General features: G+C 39.3%; 1 protein-coding gene and 1 long non-coding RNA gene across 3 annotated transcripts in view; one reads left to right on the forward strand and one right to left on the reverse strand.

The window, feature by feature from the left end:
* LOC125483199 overlaps positions 1-7,888 on the forward strand; it is a 53,739-nt gene extending 45,851 nt beyond the window's left edge. For both annotated transcript variants that reach the window (XR_007262158.1, XR_007262157.1), the window contains one exon: positions 7,406-7,888. This is a non-coding gene — a long non-coding RNA (uncharacterized LOC125483199). The remainder of the gene's footprint in view (positions 1-7,405) is intronic.
* The window catches only part of mdn1 (midasin AAA ATPase 1), a 184,099-nt gene that overhangs the window by 41,246 nt on the left and 122,497 nt on the right, over positions 1-20,356 (reverse strand). The window contains exons 64-74 of the mRNA XM_048597433.1: positions 18,685-18,834; positions 18,108-18,384; positions 10,803-11,038; positions 9,094-9,189; positions 8,883-8,977; positions 7,894-8,018; positions 5,936-6,085; positions 5,188-5,297; positions 4,265-4,338; positions 1,614-1,794; positions 153-312 (exon numbers count right to left, since the gene is read on the reverse strand). Coding sequence (XP_048453390.1) covers positions 153-312; positions 1,614-1,794; positions 4,265-4,338; positions 5,188-5,297; positions 5,936-6,085; positions 7,894-8,018; positions 8,883-8,977; positions 9,094-9,189; positions 10,803-11,038; positions 18,108-18,384; positions 18,685-18,834 — 1,654 coding nt within the window. The remainder of the gene's footprint in view (positions 1-152; positions 313-1,613; positions 1,795-4,264; positions 4,339-5,187; positions 5,298-5,935; positions 6,086-7,893; positions 8,019-8,882; positions 8,978-9,093; positions 9,190-10,802; positions 11,039-18,107; positions 18,385-18,684; positions 18,835-20,356) is intronic.

Below are 20,356 nucleotides of genomic sequence, written 5' to 3' on the forward strand. Positions count from 1 at the left end.
ATCCAGCTCTACATCTTGTTATCTCTTTCACCAACTGAACATTTGTTTCTTTTTATTATTGTGTGTTTGCATTAGAACTATATTCAGACCACAGTGAATTCATGTTAACTAAATGCATCAACAGGGAATCCTATCTTCATGGCCTTTGATACCTGTAAATTGATCCAGGTTTTCCACAAAACTGGGAAGAGAATTTGTCGTCATAAGCTTCAGACACATTTTCCTCATCCGCTTACTAAGTGCTGGGAGTCGGCGCTGAAGAGAACTCCCTTCGCCCGAGGCATCATCTTTTCCAATGTCAGGAGAAAACACCTGCAATGGCATTTGATGGTTAAAAATTACGACAGTTTACTGTACAAATTTCAATAATGCATAGACTGAATAAAGAACTGGACTGTTGCTCACCTCTGTCCCCAGAAGAGGGGAAAAAAAACCCTGTTACACATGCAACAACACCGAGGTCGCACAGACAAGTTTAATTGTAGCTGTGTTGGTAATAAGAAGGGCCATTAAAGAGCATTTCAAAATCCAGCTTCGGAATTCCAAACAATGACCAAATGTAAATACTACACACTCACTGCTTTAATAGCAAGGTGATCTTATTTTGAAAGTGACTCATGCTGTGCACCAAAGTTCCAGTCATTCAAATTCTTATGTGCCGCTGCAAACCAACAAACTTACAAACACTTTAATATTTTCTTTAAAAAAAAAAGGAAAGCCAATGTCTTTGCAGAGTGAAAGAATAAGTAGGCAATAGCATTGCCACAAATTTTCAGGTAGCAAAGGCAGGCATAAAACTCAGATGGAACCTACTGGCATGAAAGAAATTATTCTCATATGGAATAGGACTGGGGAGCTACAGATACGCCACAGGCATTTATTATACTTGAAGGTCACGAATATCATCTCGGACAAATGGTATGTGCAGCAAGACTTATGTTCACAACCTCAATTCCCAACAGAAAACCTGTTCTCTTCAACACATTGAGGGGGAGAAATTAACAATGGACTAGCAACAAGGTGGGCAGCAACTGGCTATACAGTAGCAAGATCTGAGGCCTCTGAAATGCACTAAAGGGATGAGTCTGATGAGGAGAAAATCAGTATTTCTTTTTAAAACTCATCATGGAATGCTCATCAAATGTTTATAGCATTTTACTGAGCTGTGTACAGCTTTCAAATGGGACAAGACTACACAATAGCATTAGAATATTCTTTCACACCACTGCTGAATCAATTTCTCTTCTTAAAAACTGGTCACTTGGACTCAACGTGACTATCTCCTTAAAGATAATCCATGGAATAATTGAAAGGAGCAAACGAAAAGCACCACGGAAGTAACAGATTTGTAATTTTGTTAAGCAACATATAGTATGAACTCTATAAGTATTTAAATCGAAATTTAAGCAAGGTAAAGAGTTCAAATGGAAAGTTTATATTTGCTGCAAATCAAAAAGTGAAAACCTCAGACAGTTGCTGTAATTTCTTGAATCACATGTCGTTTCAACAAAAAGATCATTTTCAATAATAGTTATGTCATAGCTTCTTTTCACTGAATTGTTGATCAATGGATGGTGCAATTACAGCTACTCCAACAACTTCCATCTGTGTACCTGTGTTACGTGACACTTCTCTAGAGAGAACTTTCTAAGTACACAATTCAGCTTCTGCAGCCTGGTTTGTTTTTGTTGGTCAATATTATCCAAGCTTCCAGAACTTCCCGTTTCTGTTAATGCAGGACGACATGGATTGTTGAGCACAGCTTCAAACTTCTTCATGAACTTAAAGAGCGTTCTGTGGATACACAAAATAAGTTACAATGAAACAATTTTGTTGAAGATGAACCATAATATCAGGCCTTAAATGTTTGCATTATGGGAATAGATGTATAAATGTGGCTTGAATTCCCTCAGGTTTAAGTGGTTGAGGGTCATCCAAAATGTTGGCAAATAAAATTAACGGATGTGATGGCTTTCTTTGATGGGGATCCCAAACCAAGAGGAATCTTTAATAATTTATGCTAGAGCATGTAGAAGTGAAATCAAGAGATGCTTTACCCATTTCTACTTAGAAAATCAATAAATCTTCCTCAAAATTGATTATGCATCAAAATTGAAAGTATAACAGTTTACTTCGATCTAATGTAATAACGTAAAAACAGCAAAGGGTATGGAGTAAAATTAGATAAATTGGATTGAGTGCCTGAATTTGTATAAATTATTTGTATAAATGCAATTTCACACAAAGTTTGATATTACAACAAACTGTTCTCCAGTGAATCTTCTGTCATTCATGTTCAACAGCCTGGAACTATTTGTTTGAAGTAGTCAGCCATTTATTTTTATATTCAACCTGAAAGAACTGCACAAATCACCAACTGAGAAGGCACCTAGGTATCTAGTCAGTGCTGCTCACACCAACATCAACTTTACTCTCTGAAGACTCGCTCCCTGTACAGACAGGGCCTTCAAACAACACGTTGCTGGAGAGTGGAAACTCAGGCAGAGAACTGTGCTAATAAACGTATGCTCCCCTGCACCATAATGGGGCTTTATATCTTTAGCAGTCATGGTGGTGGTTGCTGGATACCAGTGCAGAATGCCAAAAATCTACAGTCAAGATTATATAGAATGTACAACACAGAAACAGGCTAATGAGTTCAAATGGTCCACATCAGTGTTTATGCTTTGCATGTATCCAACTTCAGTATGACAATCCCTCTGCATCCCTTCTGTTAATTTAGCCTTCCTTTGAACATACCTATGCTGTCTGCCTCAGCTACTCCTTTTGGTATCAAGTGCAAAACCCTAATCACTCTTTACATAAATGTTTCTCCTAAACTTCAAAACGACCACCTTATATTTATGACCTGAAATAAAACAAAGAACTATGGGGGGTGTTGGAGATCTGAAACATAAAATGCCAGTGAAACTCAGCATTCTGCTGCTATTTTCCTTCTCACTGATGTTGTGAGACCTGCTGAGTGTTACCAGCAATTTCTGTTTTTGTGCTATATTTATGGCTCATGGTTTGGGATTCTCCTATGTACTGAAACATTTTTTTCCGTGCCTATCCTGTCTTTACTCATCTTCATTTGGTCATCCCTCACTGTTTTCTGGAGAAAAGACATATTTAATAACATTATGTTGTGGAACAATGCAAATTCTAATTTTCCTCCAATGGCCACACTCCTGGGTTGTGGAGCTGTCCACTCTCTGTGATGATTATGGGTAACGTGCTTCTTTTTTAAAAGGAAATTCGCCAGTACAGACAGGTTACGATGCACTAGGACCTGAAAAGGTGGACTTTCTGGCCCAGAAGTAGGGACTCTACCACAGCGTCCCAAGAGCCGCTATAGTCATGTGCATTTTACAGGATGGAACTGAGCTGCATGATGTATTTCATCCTTATAAAATCTTTTCCACCAACTCGTCTACTGAGGAAGTGAAATTGAAGAATTAAGGGTTTTTCTTTTTTAGATGTTCTGCGAGTATATGGTAATAATAGACTAACTGTATGAGCTTAACTGACTACAACTGCCTCGCAGGTAGAAACAACCCCAAATCGAAGGAACATGTACTGAATCCAGACAGACTTCAGTTCCATCACATACAGGAGGTTCACTGCATGTCAAAAATATGGTGCATACAGGCAGAACCCAGGTTGCTAACACTGTTTCGTTCTGGAATCCATTCATGAGTCGATTTGTACACAAGTTGGACCACAATGCAGGACAATGTAAAATAGCCATTTGTAAGTATGGGAAACGTTCACATGTCAGACCTTTAAAAGTACATCCCTGTATAGGATCGCGTTTGTAAATATGAGATTGTTCATAAGTTGGATATTCATAAATTAGGGACACCCTGTACATCTGCAACCTATTTCAGCTGCAATCTGGTTTCCGCTATATTGTCAGTTTATCACCTCTTTTTTGTCACGAGCCTCGTATTCAGAACTGTTTGAATATTCAGTTTTTGCTGGACTTTTATGGGGGCATGCAGAAATGATTCCTCTAAACTGGTTTGATTTCTGTTGAATTGTGCCACACTTGTTAGGAACCAATACTTTCCTGGGGTTTACCAATGCCCTTCAGCAAAAGAAATCTGCCATCCTTATCTGATCCGTGACATCTGGTCCTGAATCAGACCAAAGTGGTTGAGTCTGAAAATGCTCTCTGTGCAATTAGGGATGAGCAAAATATACTGATTCAGCTTGGAGCACCTATGTCCCATGAAAAATAAAGCAAAAATCTTCACATTACCTGTGTGTTTTCTCTACTGATTGCTTCACGGACCAGAAACTGGCATCATTCCATCGACTAATCTTAACAAAGTCCTGTAGACAGACATATCTGAATTACGACAGGAATTCTGAGGGTAAGTTTAACCACCAATTCAATACTTAGAACACAAAAAAGGGGAAAAAAAATAATTGCACAAGTTAGACAGCAGACCATCTGAGAAGTGAGTAGGAGCATTTTAGCATTTTGAGTCATCTGAAAAGCATGTAAATGCCTAATGACAAATCACTGTCACTGCAATGCAAGTTAAATATACAAGATACTTAAAAGTAACATTCGCTCTAAAACACCAATCACTATACAATGCAATGAATTAACCTTCATTCATTGACATAATTTGTCAACTTTGTAAATACAATCAGTACCATTTTGGTAACTGAGCAGGACACCTCTGCACCCCACCAAAGGCATAGAGAAAAGTTGAACACAACATTTCCTCATTAGAGAGAGGCAGATACAGGTTCAAATTTAACTTCACTCAGTTCTCATTCTGAACCATGTTGGCAAGGGTATGCAGGTTGAAGTCATGCACCTTCCAGCTAGGATTGAAGGGAAAGCAGAGACAGAAATGGGATCCCAGCTCAATAATTCTACTGCCTGCTACCAGGTTATTGGTCATTACCAGCATTTGATCAGCACTATTTCTTCTACTGTTGCTACACAAAAGGCAATCAACTGAAAAAATTGAGAGTAGTTTCTCAAAACTCTGGCAAAAATATATACTTTAGGCATTAAATGAGGATAAAACTGTAAAGCAATGCAGTCGGAGACTACAAACATGTTACTTTCCAATTGCACATATCTCTGAGCCAAAATGCAATCTGCTTTAAATAAGCACTTAAAGAAATAGTCACATTGGAGCACCACTATTTTTACATTGTTACCTTCAATTCTTTCTCAATTGGATGACGGAGCTCAGTTATTTTAACTCGAACATTCTCTGAAAATTGATTGTAGTAGTTGTACAAATTCCAGAGTAAACTGCACAGGTCATCTGTGACAAATAATTTTCTGGTTAACACTCAACTTTATCCATATTGGGTTGTAACTAAAGCCACCCTTAATGAAAGAAATATTTGCAAACGTAATGTTGGACACTGCTTCACAATGGCTCATAAAACATACAAAACGTCATTTGCATTGCTTCTGTTCATTTTCAATGCTCTCTCACCAAAAAAATTAGGATATTCAAGTAGTAGGCATGCCAAAATGCTTTAACTGCCAAATCACAGTGGGAAAATTACCATTATTTCCATACTTCACTCTCACTTTCACGGAAGTACTGAATGAGACCTCCGACTGACTTTATACTAAAACTCATCATAAAATCCTATTCATACTAAAATCATTTCATTTTATAGAAAACTTCTATACCATTTCACCCAGACATCCAGTGGCTACTTGTCTCAAAATATATGGGCTTTGGAAGGATCCAAGGATAATTAAAAACCAAAAGAACTGCGGATGCTGTAAATCAGAAACAAAAATCGAAATTGCTGAAAAAGCTCAGCAGGTTTTGTGGAGAGAAATCAGTTAATGTTTTGGGTCACGTTGCTTCTTAAGTATGAGAAAAAAGCATTAAGACCCAACTTCTTAAACATTTTCAAAGTAATTCAACACATTTTGAATTACCTTTTCCCTCCTGCTCTGGCACTGCTATAACGTGACAGTGAAATGCTAACAGCATGGACAGGCGAAAATGAAACTCTCCCAGGGTAGCTCCTTCAACAAAAGTTTGCAGTGTGGTGATCACTTCTGGCAGCTTCATTTGCTGTTCCACCCCTGTCCAGATTAATAAAAGCACAAAGTTTATTAAACAAACATCTTTCAGCCCCACAACAAAGAATACAATAAAATTCAGAAATAAAACCAGAATACGCCAGAAATACTCAAGAAATCAGGCAGCACATGTAGACAGAAATAAAGTTAACCTTTCAGGTCAAATGGCTTTTCGTCAGAACTGAAGGAAGAAAGAAAATTAAGAGGTTTTAAAGTGAGTCGAAGACGGAGAGAAGAACAAAAAGGGTAGGTCTGCAATGAAAGGTGGAAGGCAGGAGGGATTAACGAACAGAAGCTTTCATGAGGCAAAAGCCAAAGAGTGTGATAATGAATATGGTAAACAAATAAAAAGGGTGATGACCAGAAGATTATGAACAGCAGCTTTGCTTCATCAGTATTTTTTACTATGTGCATGAGAACAAATTACTGTTGGCAAACTAATAGAAACACACACAAATTTGTAACCTAAAATTTGTCTATTACCTCTTTAAATTGGATAGAGTCATACCTAGAACAAACGTGTTTGTTGCAGGCTATTTAAGAGTTTAACAGCGCTGCATCACAAAATCTTGTAGAGAATCACAATTTATCAGAATCTTCCCTGCTCCAGCAAAAGCTACCGCTATAACAGCAAGGCAGAGACTGATAAGAGTTTGCAGCAAGCTACACAGAGGGTGATAAGTACCTGGAATACGCTGCCAGAGGTGGTGGTAGAGGTGGATACAATAGCAATACTTAAGAGGCATCTTGACAGATACAGTTGGTTCTGATATAATGTGATACTTCCGTTCTCGTGCAATCTTGTATTATAAGAAAGTCATATAATAGTCGTGCCATTTAAACTAACGGGGCTGGAATCACGTTCTAGCCAATACAGGTAAACAAAGGTCGCGTTCTACAAATAGCAATCTAAATTCTTCAATTCGTGTTGAAGAAACACACGTTATATCAGAACCGACTGTACATGAATAGGCAGGGAAAAGAGGGAATCAGACCCCACACAGGCAGCAGGTTTTTTAGTTTAAAAAGGCATTGTGTGTTGGCACAGTCTTGGTGGGTCGAAGGGTCTGTTCCTGTGCTTTACTGTTCTTTGTTACTCACCTCCCAACTAATCAAAGCCTGTCATAATGCTGTTGGAGCTGCACACTAACAGCTCAATACCACCCTGGGCCTAGTACCTCATCTGTCACTTTAATCTTTCACACTCTCTACTATTGGCATCCAATGGCAGGTGCATTCACCATCTACAAGATGCACTGCAGCAACTTGGCAAGCACTGAAACGACTGGCCTGCAATAACCACATTCATTTTCCTTTGTTTAGGCAGCACCACCAGAGCCACAACTATCTCAAAGGACAAGTGCAACAACCACATGGGGAACAACGACCATCTCTAAACACACTATCCACCGTGAAAATATATTACTGTTGTTTACAAATTGCTACTTTAAAATCCTGGAACTTAAGATCTAATAGCACAGTGGAAGTACCTTCAACGGCATTAAATGCTGACTTTGATTTAATAAGATCACCACATCTTGATAACACTGAACTAGAAATAGTTAGCTTTGATTTTGTTCAGTTCAATCGCACCCAAGATACTCCTTTAATTCAACAGTGAAATGACTCATTACAATTGCCTGATCAAATTCACCATGCTTATGTGATGGAATTTTCAAATATCAAATATGACAGACCTGAATGCTCAACTTTAACAGTGTAGACTGGAGGTGTTCTGAAATGTTTTTACATGGATAAACTGCCTTCAGAATTTTGCTGTAATCAATAAAATAATTGCAATGCCGATCTACCTTGCAGATTTTCTTCCACACGTTCCTGAAGGTATTTTTCAATTAACTGGTAGATCGAAAACCAATGCTTGGTTGATTTCTCCATGTGCCTTTTCATCACAACGTTAAGACTACTAGACCAGCAACTGCAGATGGAGATTAAACACAAGTCATGAGTTATAGAAGGCTGGGAAGCAAAGATCAAACTTCTGCTTCATATGTAACGTAGTAAGAATCAGAAAACAATTTTTAAAAAAAAGGTTTTAAAAGAATTGGAAGATAACCTAAGATTCACGTCCATGACTGCTATCTCATGACTTCTGTGGAAACAGGCAGTGGGAATGTCGGCCAAGGACACAATAAGACAAGCTCTCTGGATGTGAATGAGACCACTCAACAGTCCAAAGGTCAAGTGGGCTGGAGAGGTGGGAGTGATACATTTACAACGTCTCACAGTATTCCTTTTAGATTTGTTGACAAAGGTCAATGCAAGTGTGAGAGAGGGGTGTGTGTGTGTGAGTGGTGAGAGGGAGAAGGAGAGGGAGAGGGAGAGGGAGAGATGTCTGACAACTTGACTCATGCCCCAGCATACCTGAAAATTTTAGAAGAGAAGGTGCAAAACTGGTAGAATAAAATGTAAGCATCGAGGATTGCATTGATTCAAGATTTCGGTCACCCCACAGCATTTTGTAACTAACAGCACAAAAAGCCCAGGTAACCTACTGAAACAAATTTTTGAGTGTTGCGTCAACATCTTGCAGGACAATTATTCATTCTTCTTGATCTAATCATACAGTTTGACAATACTGATTTGTAGTTTAAAAGCCAATATTGATAAAATAAATTAGATTGGATTACTTCCAAATGTTCCCATGAGAGGGATGGTAGTTTTTATACAAAAGGATTTACTTGCAACAATTTCAATTCCCAGGAATCTGCTGCCATAGGAAAAAGTGGAAATGAAGCCACCGACCACCACATGTCTAACATAGTTAAGTAATGATTCTTACTTCAGCTCCAGTTTGCGCCATTGGATGATCAGTTGGCTGACAGCATCAAGGTGCTGCCTTAAGGACACCGATCGACTAGCAGTTGCTTCCCAGTCCTACAAAACAAAAATGATTAGGGAATTTCCGAACAAGGCTAGTGATGAATGAACACTGGAATGTAAATTTTGTCAATTTGAGAGAGTAGGACAATGGGAGGGGAAGAATGGCTCACCTGGGATTTGCACAAGAGGATCTCCATGCCGTTTAAGAATTTCGCCAGAGCACTAGAAACAGGAAAGCTTCTAATTCTGTCCATTACAACCAACAGCTGTAAAACAAAAATCAGCCTGTCTTGAACTTCACATCAAAAATGTGCCAGGCGATTTCATAAAGAAATGTTGGCATATTGTAAATTTCAGACATGCATCTTGCTGCCAAATTGAGGCTAAAATACTTCTAACAAATCTGTCATAAAGCATCAGAGCAAAATAATGTAAGACAGCAGTAACTGCTATAAATATACACCAGATCTAGGTAAGTATCAAACCTAGTCTGAAATTATACTTAAGCAGTTCAATCTGAATTTACATATTGTCTGCAGATGTTAGCGTATTATATATAGTGAATATATTTCGCATTTTTGTCTTAAATTAGCAATACTGTAGTGCTACAGCCTTTCCACTACAATTATTATAGCTCATTTCTCTTTCTCACATGCCCTTATCTATCAAGCCTTGGTTTAAAAATAATCTTTTGCAGCTGATCAGAAAAATTCAGAAACCAGTGTAGTCCAGAGTGCTGAGGTATGTCTCTTTGTGCCAAATGTAATGATCAATGTATTTGACTGTTAATTATTTAATACTTATAAGCACTTAACTATTTACATTTTAAATACATAGCTGTTGTTCAGCAAGACTATGGCGCAAGATTTCTAACAATATGTTAGCACTGAGAGACAATAATGACAGTAAATGCTCATACTCACAAGTGCTTTCCTCAAACCAGGTGTGCAACAGAAAAAGAGCTTCTATTCTGCAGCGACCCTGTACCTGATTTTGGAATGCCAACAACGTTATTGGAAAATCCTGAGATAGGAGCAGGGGTAGACCAAATGGTTCACCGAGCCTACTCTGCCTTTCAGCACAATCATAGCTGATCTCGAGCTTCAACTCCACTTTCCCATCTGCTTTCTGTATTCCTCAAGACGAAAAAAATTGTCTAAACCAGCCTTAAATGTGTTCAACAATGGAATGTACCAATTATTTGAAGTAGACAATTCCAAAGATTCACAATCCGTCATCTCAGTTCTAAAATGATCAGTCACCTATCCTAAGGTTGCTGTCCTAAGCAGTTTTAAATTCTCCATCCAACAGAAACAATCTCAGTGTTTACTATATAAAGAGATCAGAATTTTGTACATTGCAATGAGATGTCCTTTCATTCATCTAAAAACTAGAGAATCTGGGCCCAATTTACTCAGCCTCTCATTATAAGCCAACCCTGTCAGCCCAGAGATCAGTCCTCTGAACCTTTGCTACACTGCCTCCAATACAAGTATACCATTCCTTAAATACAGAAACTATTGTTCCACCTAGCTTTCCAGGTGTGATTTGACCATAGCCCTGCACAATTGTAGCAACTTCTACTCGTCTTCAAATCTCCCTGCACCAAATGACTTTCTCATTGCTTATTGTATCTACATGCCAAGCTTCTGTGGTCCCTGCATGTGCAGAACCAGTCTCTAAGAATATCAACTTTTACAAGTTTCAAACCTTAAGAGACTGATCCACTAGTGACAGAAAAGCAAATGGGGACACAGAGTTGTCACCTTAACACAAAAACTGAAGGCAGAATCTTATGCTGAAACACACCAACAAAATGAAAAGGATTATGTTTAACGGTGTGAAAAGGTGCAGAATGCAGCAACTAGATTCTCCTCACCTGCAGCAGAGCTGGATGATCAGGCCAGTCCAGTAGTAATTCTTTCACCTTTTGGGTGAAGCTTCTCAGGATGGGCTGGCACTTTTTAGCTTCCTGGATGTTTGGATGTTGGTAGAAATCATAGGTATCTTCCTGGGGCAGGATGAGCTCAGAGGTTTCTTCGCCCCCAACAGTGTTTTGGATGACAGAACTGATCAATAGCTGACTACCCTGAAGCTCTCCATTCAAGGAACTATCTAATGTGAACAAATAATAGTTCAATTAAAACAAACCAAATTAACATTTATATGATCAGTAATAAAGAGAGAATGCAATTGTAATACACAGGTTAACTTTCAAATTTCAGGTGTTTATCTCCCTCATTTACTTCAATTTTAATTATGTGGCTTTAAAGTTCAATTTGGGAAGAATTAATGGCATAAATTTTGCCCTGGAAATCTTGTGCTCTTGTACAATTAGCTAATGACTATTACTTTCATACGTCTGAATGTATTAGGACAAAAACTGAAGAAAAGGTGTAGGTTTAAGAAAGCAGTTCCTAATTTTTTTTAAATATGCCAATGAAGTGATTTCCACAGACTGGATTGTTTTGAAGTGCTGTCAGCAAATAGAGCTATCATTTGGAATGCAAGATCCCTTAAATCAGTTTAATGATCTCTTAATCTTAAGGGCTGGATGCCCTATTCCTACACGTAGGTTCCTAGCTCAGCTTTCACCAGTTAATGGCAATCATCTACAGTTAGAAATATGAGATTTTATCTGCAGTTGACAATATTTGTTGAGAGAGAAATATGGGAATTTAAAGCTGAAAAACACCAAGGTCCATCTAGACCATCTTCCAAAGTCCAGGTGGTTACAGAATAAAAAAGAAAATACAGTGCACCAAACACAGTAATCATTTAGGAAGCAAGAAAGCTCCAATATTGGAGAAATTTTGCAGTCAGTCATCTGTTCCTCCGAAGTACAACACAGCTTTTTAGTGTTTCATTTGATGTGCGCATTGCTGGCAAAGACTGCATTTATTGCCCTTTCTTCCATTATCCTTGAACTAAGTGGCATACTAGGCAATTCCAAAAAGTAGTTAAGAGTCAACCCAATTACTGCGGATTTGGAGTCACATGTAGACCAGACCAGGTAAGGATGGCAGACTTCCTTCTCTAAAGGACATTAAATGATCCAGATGGGTGTTTTTTTTTTTAAATACATCAATGACAGTTGTAGTGGTCATCATTATGGAGACTGCATTTATTCATTTAATTTGAATTCCCCCAGTTGTTGCGGTGGAATTTGTCTCAAGGAGCATTATCCTGGGCCTCTGGGTGACTAGTACAGTGATAATCACAAATACACCCCATATCCCCAAGACTTACACCAAGCTTTCAATTGTTCAATGCTACACCCCAAAGTGTTGTCAGAAAGATATTTATTTGACGTTCACTTAAATCAATCTTCTATGCTTCCAAATCTCCCAGGGAATTAGATCCATAGATTTTCCAATCACAGAAATATTGTTTCTGCAGCGTAGTTTAGACTCAACTCACTTTCAAGTACTCTTCTGGCTAACAAGAAGTGGATGGTCATTATTTACTTTTCACTAGTCTTTTCAGACATGCAATCTTATTACCTCAAGGTGTGGTTATTCCTGCCGTTTTAAAAACCATACCAAGTTCAAATTCTGTGTTAGCGGGGTCTGTGCTCAGGGTCAGGAGCAACAATCAATGCAAAACCAGCAAACTTTGAGTGGTGGTAGCAAGACAGCTATCCTGGAATAAGGTCTTTTGATCCTCTATAGTCTAACCACAAATAGGCAGATAGGATCTCAGTTTAATTCTGTACCAAAGCCAGCATCTCATAATAAAGCACTCAACTATCAGTCTACGTCATGTTGTCAAGTGCGTATAAAAGATCAAAATTTCTAACCGTCGGTGACAGCTATGAACTGATGAAAGCCTGAAGAATCTATTCTGCTAGTCTAGATGATGGGTAGTCATCTACCTCAACGCCATAGTTCTGTGCTATCCCCATATCCCTTTATGTCATTAGATAGGAAAGTGTTTAGCACATTTGCCTGCATTGCTCAAACCATTCAGTTTTAGAGTTGGGACATTATGTTGCAGTTGTACAGGTCATTGGTGAAGCCACTTTTGGAGTACTGTGTACAATTCTGGTCACCCTGATACAGGAAAGATATTATTAAATTGGAGAGGATTCGAAAAAGATTTACAAGATATTGCCTGGTGGAGGGTTTAAGCTATAAGAAGAGGCTGGATAGGCTGGGACTATATTCCCTGGAGTATCGGAGGTTGAGCAGTGACCATATAGAAGTTTATAAAATCATGAGGGGCATTGACAGGTTGAATAGCAAGGGTCTTTTACCTAGGGTGTGGGAGTTCAAAATTAGGGGGGTATATTTTTAAGGTGAGAGGAGAAAGATTTATAAGGGACCTGAGGGGCAATTTTTTTCACACAGAGTGTAGCTCGTATGTGGCATTAACTGCCAGAGGAAGTGATAGTCACACATACAGTTACAACATTTAAAAGATATTTGGGCTGGTACATGAATAGGAAAGGTTTGAAAGGGACATGGGCCAAATGCAGGCAAATTGGACTAGTTTAGTTTGGGAAATTTGATCAGCATGAATGAGTTGGACTGAAGGGTCTATTTCTGTGCTGTATGACTCTGTTTTGAACTTACTCAATGACTGGGTTTCCACAGCCCCAGGGGCAGACAATTCCAAAGATTCACCACCCTCTGAATGAAGAAGTTTCATAGAACATAGAACAGTACAGCACAGTACAGGCTCTTTGACCCACAATGTTGCGCTGACCTATTATCCTACTCTCAGATCAAACTAACCTGCATATCCTTCATGTTACTATCATCCATTTGCCTATTCCAAGAGTCGCTTAAATGCCCCTAATGTATCTAACTCTACTACCACCACTGGCAGTGCATTCCATGCACTCACCACTCTCTATGTAAAAAACCTACCTCTGACATCTCGCTATACCTTCCTCCAATCACCTTAAAATTACGTCCCCTCGTGATAGTCATTTCCGCCCTGGGAAAAAACATCTATGCCTCTCATCATCTTGTACACCTCTATCAAGTCATCTCTCATCCTTCTTCACTCCAATGAAAAAAGCCATAGCTCCCTCAACCTTTCCTCATAAGACCTTTCCTCCAGTCCAGGCAGCATCCTGGTAAATCTCCTCCGCACCCTCTGTAAAGCTTCCACATCCTTCCGATAATGAGGCGACCAGAACTGAACACAATATTCCAAGTGTGGTCTAACCAGGGTTTTATAGAGCTGTAGCATAACCTCGCGGCTCTTCAACTCAATTCCCTGCCAATGAAAGCCAACGCCATACACCTTCTTAACAACCCTATCAACTTGGGTGGCAACTTTGAGGGATCTATGGACGTGGACCCCAAGATCCCTCTGTTCCTCCACACTGCCAACAATCCTGCCATTCACCCTGTAATCTGCATTCAAATTCGACCTTCCAAAATGAATGACTTCACACTTTTCTGGATTGAATTCCATCTGCCACTTTTTCATTTGCCCAGCTCTGCATCCTGTCAATGTCCTGTTGCAACCTACAACAGCCCTCCACACTATCCACAACTCCACCAACCTCCGTGTCATTGGCAAACTTATTAGCCCACCCTTCCAAGTCATTTTTAAAGATCACAAAGAGCAAAGAGCAGAGGTTCCAGAACAGATCTCTGCAGAACACCACTGGTCACTGAGCTCCAGGCTGAATGTTTTCCATCTACATCTGTATCCAGGCAGCCAAATTTCCCTGAATCCCATGCCTCCTTACTTTTTGAATGAGCCTACCATGGGGAACCTTATCAATGACCACAATGTCATCACCTCCCCTTTACATCATCTTAAACAATAAAGTAACCTGGTTCAGGTGGAAGGCAATTGCAGAACTGACCCTCATTCTATTGAATGGCAAAGCAGATTCGAGGGGCCTACTCCTGTTCCTACTACTTATGGGCCTCTCATACCTAGATAAAACTCATTGGAGCTTCACCAAGGAGTTCTGCATGAAAGCCTTTTGGCAATCTGCAAGTCACGTTGTACTTAATGAAAAACATCTGGATAACGGGGCGGCACGGTGGCTCAGTGGGTAGCACTGCTGCCTCACGGTGTCAAGGGCCCAGGTTCAATTCCACCCTCGGTCTGTGTGGAGTTTGCACATTCTCCCAGTTTCTGCATGGGTTTCCTCCGGGTGCTCCGGTTTCCTCCCACAGTCCATAGATGTGCAGATTAGGTGGATGTGCTATGCTAAATTGCTTGTTGTGTTCAAGGATATGCAGAGGAAGTGGGTTATAGGGGGATGGGTCTGGGTGGGATGCTGTGAGAGGCGGTGTGGACTTGTTGGGCCAAAGGGCCTGTTTCCACACTGTAAGGATTCTATGAATTAAAATGCCTTGCTAAAATCCATATACACCACATCCACTGCTCTACCTTCATCAATGGGTTTTGTCACATCCTCAAAGAAATCAATAGGCTTGTGAAGCATGACCTGCCCCTCACAAAGCCATGTCGACTATTTCTAGTCAAACTATGCTTTTCGAAATAATCATAAATGCTATCTCTCAGAATCCTCTCCAATAATTTGCCCACCACAGAAGAAAGACTGACTGGTCTGTAATTCCCAGGATTGTCCTTATTCCCTTTCTTGAACAAAGGAATAACATTTGCCACCCTCCAATCATCTGATACTACTCCAGTGGACGCAAAGATCATCACTAAAGGCCCACCAATCTCTTCCCTCACTTCCCGCATTATCCTTGTGTATATCCCATCTGGCCCAGGGAACTTATCTATCCTCATGTTTTTCAAAATTTCTAGCACATCCTCCTTCCTCCAAGTCTTAAATGGCTTCCCTTTTATTCGAAGACTATGATCCCCGATTCTGGACTACACAGCCTTGGGAAATATCTATTCCACGTCTACTCTGTACATTCCTTTAATTATTTTGTAAGTTACAGAGATTGCCTCCCATTCTCCTAAACTCTGGAGAATACAATCCCAGTCTCCCCAGTGTCTCATCATTGGACAGTTTCACCATCCCAGGAATCAGTCTGACAAACCCGTACTGCACTCCCTCAAGACAAGTATATCCTTCCTTAGACAAGGTGACCAGATCTGCACACCGTACTCTAGTATTCTAAACGAATGAAGAAAAATCTTTGTTCTTTTATTCAAATTCTCTTTGCATAAAGGTTAACGTACCATTTTCCTTTAAATTGCTAGCTTTCAGTGCCTTATGAACAAGAATATCCATGTCCCTTGGATATAAACACTTAGCAATCTCTCAGGATTTAAGAAATACTCTGCATCTTTGGTACTCCTATTAAACTAGATAACCTCATACTTATTCAAATTATTCCATCTGCCATTCTGTTGTTCACTCACTCAGCCTATCTAAATCTTCTTGAAGCCTCTTTGCATCATCTCAACTCATATTCTTGAGAAGTTCTGCATTATCTACAAATGAGGAAATATTACAATTGATCCCCACATTCAAATTAATGATACAGGCTGTGAACAAATTGGACCCAAGCATTGACATTTATGTAGTACGCTAGCCACGGCCTGCAAACCTGAAATCGACCCATTTGTTCCTATTCTCTGTTTTCTGCATAACAAACCATCCCTAATCCATGCTAGAATATCACCTCAACACCACGCACTTTAATTCTGATCACTAACCTCCTGTGTTAGACCTTATCGAAAGCTAAAAATCCAAATATAGCATTTCCACTGGTTCCCTTACTGCCTGTACTAAAAAATGTCAAATATAATTTCCCCCTCATAAATCCAATGTCCAATCTGATTAATTTTCTGAATTCCTAGTAATCACTATCTTTGTAATAGATGCAGTAATTTCCCAGGCTGCCATATCTATTATTTCCAGTTTTTTTTCCTCTCTCTCTCCTTGCTTAAATAGCAGAGCTACATTTCCAACCTTCCATCCTGCAGCCACAGTTGCAGAATTTTGAAAGTTGATCATGAATCCACCACAATATTTGGACCCATCACTTTGGACATGCTAGTGGTGAAAGTAATCAAGTCTTGGGGATTTGACAACTTTCAGTCCCTTTACTTTCCCCAATACTACTACTTTTTTTGAAAAAACTTTGTTAATTATTTCAGGGAGACTCGTCTCCCTCTGGCCCGTGATGGTAGCAGTACTTATGTAGCTTTTCAACTGCTCTGCCAGTTCCCATTCCTGTTTCTGCTTACAGCAGTCGCATATGTCTTTGTTAATATTTTCCTTTTTATTTACCTGAAGAGCTTTTACAATCCTTTTAATATACATTTTTAGTTTAGTCATATTCTATTCCCTTTATCAATTTCTTGGCCTTACTTTACAGAATTCTGAAGTTTTAAAACTAAATTCTAAAGCAAAAATATCTAACAGGAAAAACAAAAGTCATGTTTAATGAAGGCAGCTAAAGATTATATTAGATCGAAGGAGGAGGCATATAAAATTGTTTAGGAAATCAAGTATTAATTCTTCCCTACCTGCTATCAAACTTAATGAATTTTTCCAATCCAACACAACTAATTTCCTCCCCATATTTTCATAATTGCTCTATTTATGTTTAAGACTCGTAGTTCAGTCTGAAACTAATCTTTTGCAAATTTAAATGGAAAATTCCATCATACTTTGGTCACAACAAGATTTATAATTCATCCTTTCTCATTGAATAATACTTAGTCAAAATGGCCTGTACACTAGTTGGTTCCTCAATACATTGCTCCAGCAAAACGTTGATATTCCAGGAACTCCTCCTCCACAGTATTAATCCTCATTAAATGTTCCCTTTCTACACAGATTGAAGTCAATCATGATGACATCATACCCCTTGCCACATTCACCTCTAATTTCCAGAATTATACCGAGACCTACATATTTGTGGCCTATAAATCACTCATACTAATGTTTTCTGCTGCTTGCTGTTTTTGTTTTAGCTCTATTGAAATAGACTCCACAACCTGGTCTTCTGATCAGAGATTTACTCTCTCGCAAGACGATCCTCTCTCTTATCAGCACTATCCCACCTTTAACAAAATGTGTCTTTTTCAGCAATATTAACATCCTTTAGGGAAGAAAGTCTGCCATCCTCATGTGGTCTGGCTGCCTTGTGGTTCTAGACCCACAGGAATAACCCTCTGAAATGGCCTACCAGGCCACTCCATTCAAGAACAGTTGGGGATGGACAATAACTGCCAGCCTTCAAATAATTGAAAAACTCTAATAATTAAATAGACTCACCAATTAGAGAGCAGAATTGTGTAATTAGTAATGCAGCCGTATGGTAAGAAGATACAAAAGCATTAAGATAATCACTACACTGATGAGCTGGCCCAGTCTGGCGGTACCACACCGTTTGTGCAAATCTCAAATAGATTTGCTGATGAATATTTATGACAGTTTGAATTGAACTTTGTTGTACAGGGGCAGTGTCAGCAGCTTTAGCCTCTGTGCTCTGAACTTCAGTGTCCATATCTTCTTGTTCAAGACTGGGCTGGGACGTGAGATCAGAAAAATCCTGAAGAAAATAAGGAAAGACCAACAAAATAAGTTTCAAAGACAAATCTTTCAGAGTTTCAGTTATGCTTCTTGTAAAAGCATCCAATAGATTCTTCCTTTTCAAACATTCTAAAGTCATTTCGTGACAGTGCAGTTCACAAAGTTCCAACTTTAAAAGTACCTAGAAACATATGATTTTTAAACAGTTAAAAAGTAAACTGAAATTTTGAAAGAACAGGAGTTCAAAACAAATGCAAAGTCATAAGCCTCTTCATTAAAAGTTAGAAGAAACTTCAAAGGAAACATTATTCCACTTTACCTTGGTATACTGAGGGAAATTCTGTCTAAATTCCTTCTCTTCTTCCTCCTCAGATACATGTTCTTTGCTTTTGTACTTGTACAGGCTGGCTTCCTGCTCCTCCTTCACTCTCCTACATTCTTCCTGCTCATCACAGGCATTTACCATTGCCTTTAATACAATGCAAAAACACAACTTTAATTTTGCAAATTTTAGCTGCCAACCCAAAGGTCAGTAATCTAAATCTGCACTTTTTATTGGAATGTTTTTGGAGGCTTTTATCTGTTTAGCTCCAGCTAGATATCCTCAATTAAGTGTTTTTCTGAGCACACTAACAAACATTATTTCCATACTAGACGTTCCATCACATGGATCAAGTTCAAAAATGCATTTCTTACATCACTTTTTGTAAATGGAGAATTCTGTCCTCATGCCAACTAAACCTGGATTGGCACTAACAAAAAATTAATTCAAAATCGTAGCCTTACAAGCCAACAGAAAGGAAGGGAATTTCAGGTTACTGGCCTCAGGTCTAATTAATTTGGAGGTGAAGCATATCACATTGCACCATCCAATTCTCCTAGGACTGCAGCCTAAAAAAGCACTTGGGCTGAATCAACGAAAAACCATCTACTCTAATTCTGTCAACTCTTGGCTTAATTAGATTTGAAACCACAGTATTATATTATCTCAGTCTGCCACCTTTGTTCCCTTCTCAATTGCTGTTTTTGCTTTAAAAGCAGTGGCTCAAATTGAATGCAGTCTTATTTTATTCTGACCAGTCTTCAACTGAACCTAAATGAGGTGCATAGCCAGGTTATCTAGTCCTTAGAGGCAGACAGCACTTCCCTTTTCTTAGCCATCTTTAGTATCTACCTGCAGGGTTTCTTGAAGAACAGGGTCAGGAAAGAAAACAATATTTATCATGAGTTAATTTTTCAAAAGGTATTAAGTATGGATTGGTTGGAGTGGCAGCTGGACACACAGAGGTGTGCAGGAGGTAGGAAGTGTCGCAGACAGGAGTTTTAGAAACACGGTCACAGCAAGGGTTTAGGCAGATAGATGAGCGGCTACACGAAGGGGCAGACAGACAATGCAGAAGTACCCTGTGGCTGTCACCCTCCTCTAACAAGTATACCTCTTTGGATACTCTTGAAGGAGGGTGGCAACAGCAGCAGCCAGAACAGTGGCACTACAGCTTGCTCTGTTGTACTACAGAGATGGTCAAAGTGCAGAAAAGCAATAGTGATAGGGGACTCCATAGATAGAGGCATAGATAGATGTTGCTGTGGCTGCAAAAGGATTTCAGGATGGCGTGTTGCCTCCCTTGTGCCAAGGTCAATAATGTCTGAGTGGGCACAGAACATTCTCAAAAGGGAGGGCAAGCAGCCAGAGGTCATGATCTATATTGGTACTAATGACTTAGGCAGGAAGAATGATGAGGTCCTGCAAAGGGAGTTCACAGAGTTACGTAATAAAATGAAAAGCAGGACCTCTAGGGTTGTAACCTCAGATTATTCCCTGGGCCATTTGCCATTGAAGTTTGTAACAGGAAGATAGTACAGTTAAACACGTGGTTAAAGAGTTAATGTAGGAGGGAGGACTTCCGATATGTAGATCATTGGGATGTCTTCTAGGTTAGATAGGACCTGTACAAGAAGGATACGTTGCACCTAAACTGGCGCACCTCCAA

Source organism: Rhincodon typus, chromosome 5 (assembly GCF_021869965.1).
Source record: "Rhincodon typus isolate 14 chromosome 5, sRhiTyp1.1, whole genome shotgun sequence".
Classification (NCBI taxonomy): domain Eukaryota; kingdom Metazoa; phylum Chordata; class Chondrichthyes; order Orectolobiformes; family Rhincodontidae; genus Rhincodon; species Rhincodon typus.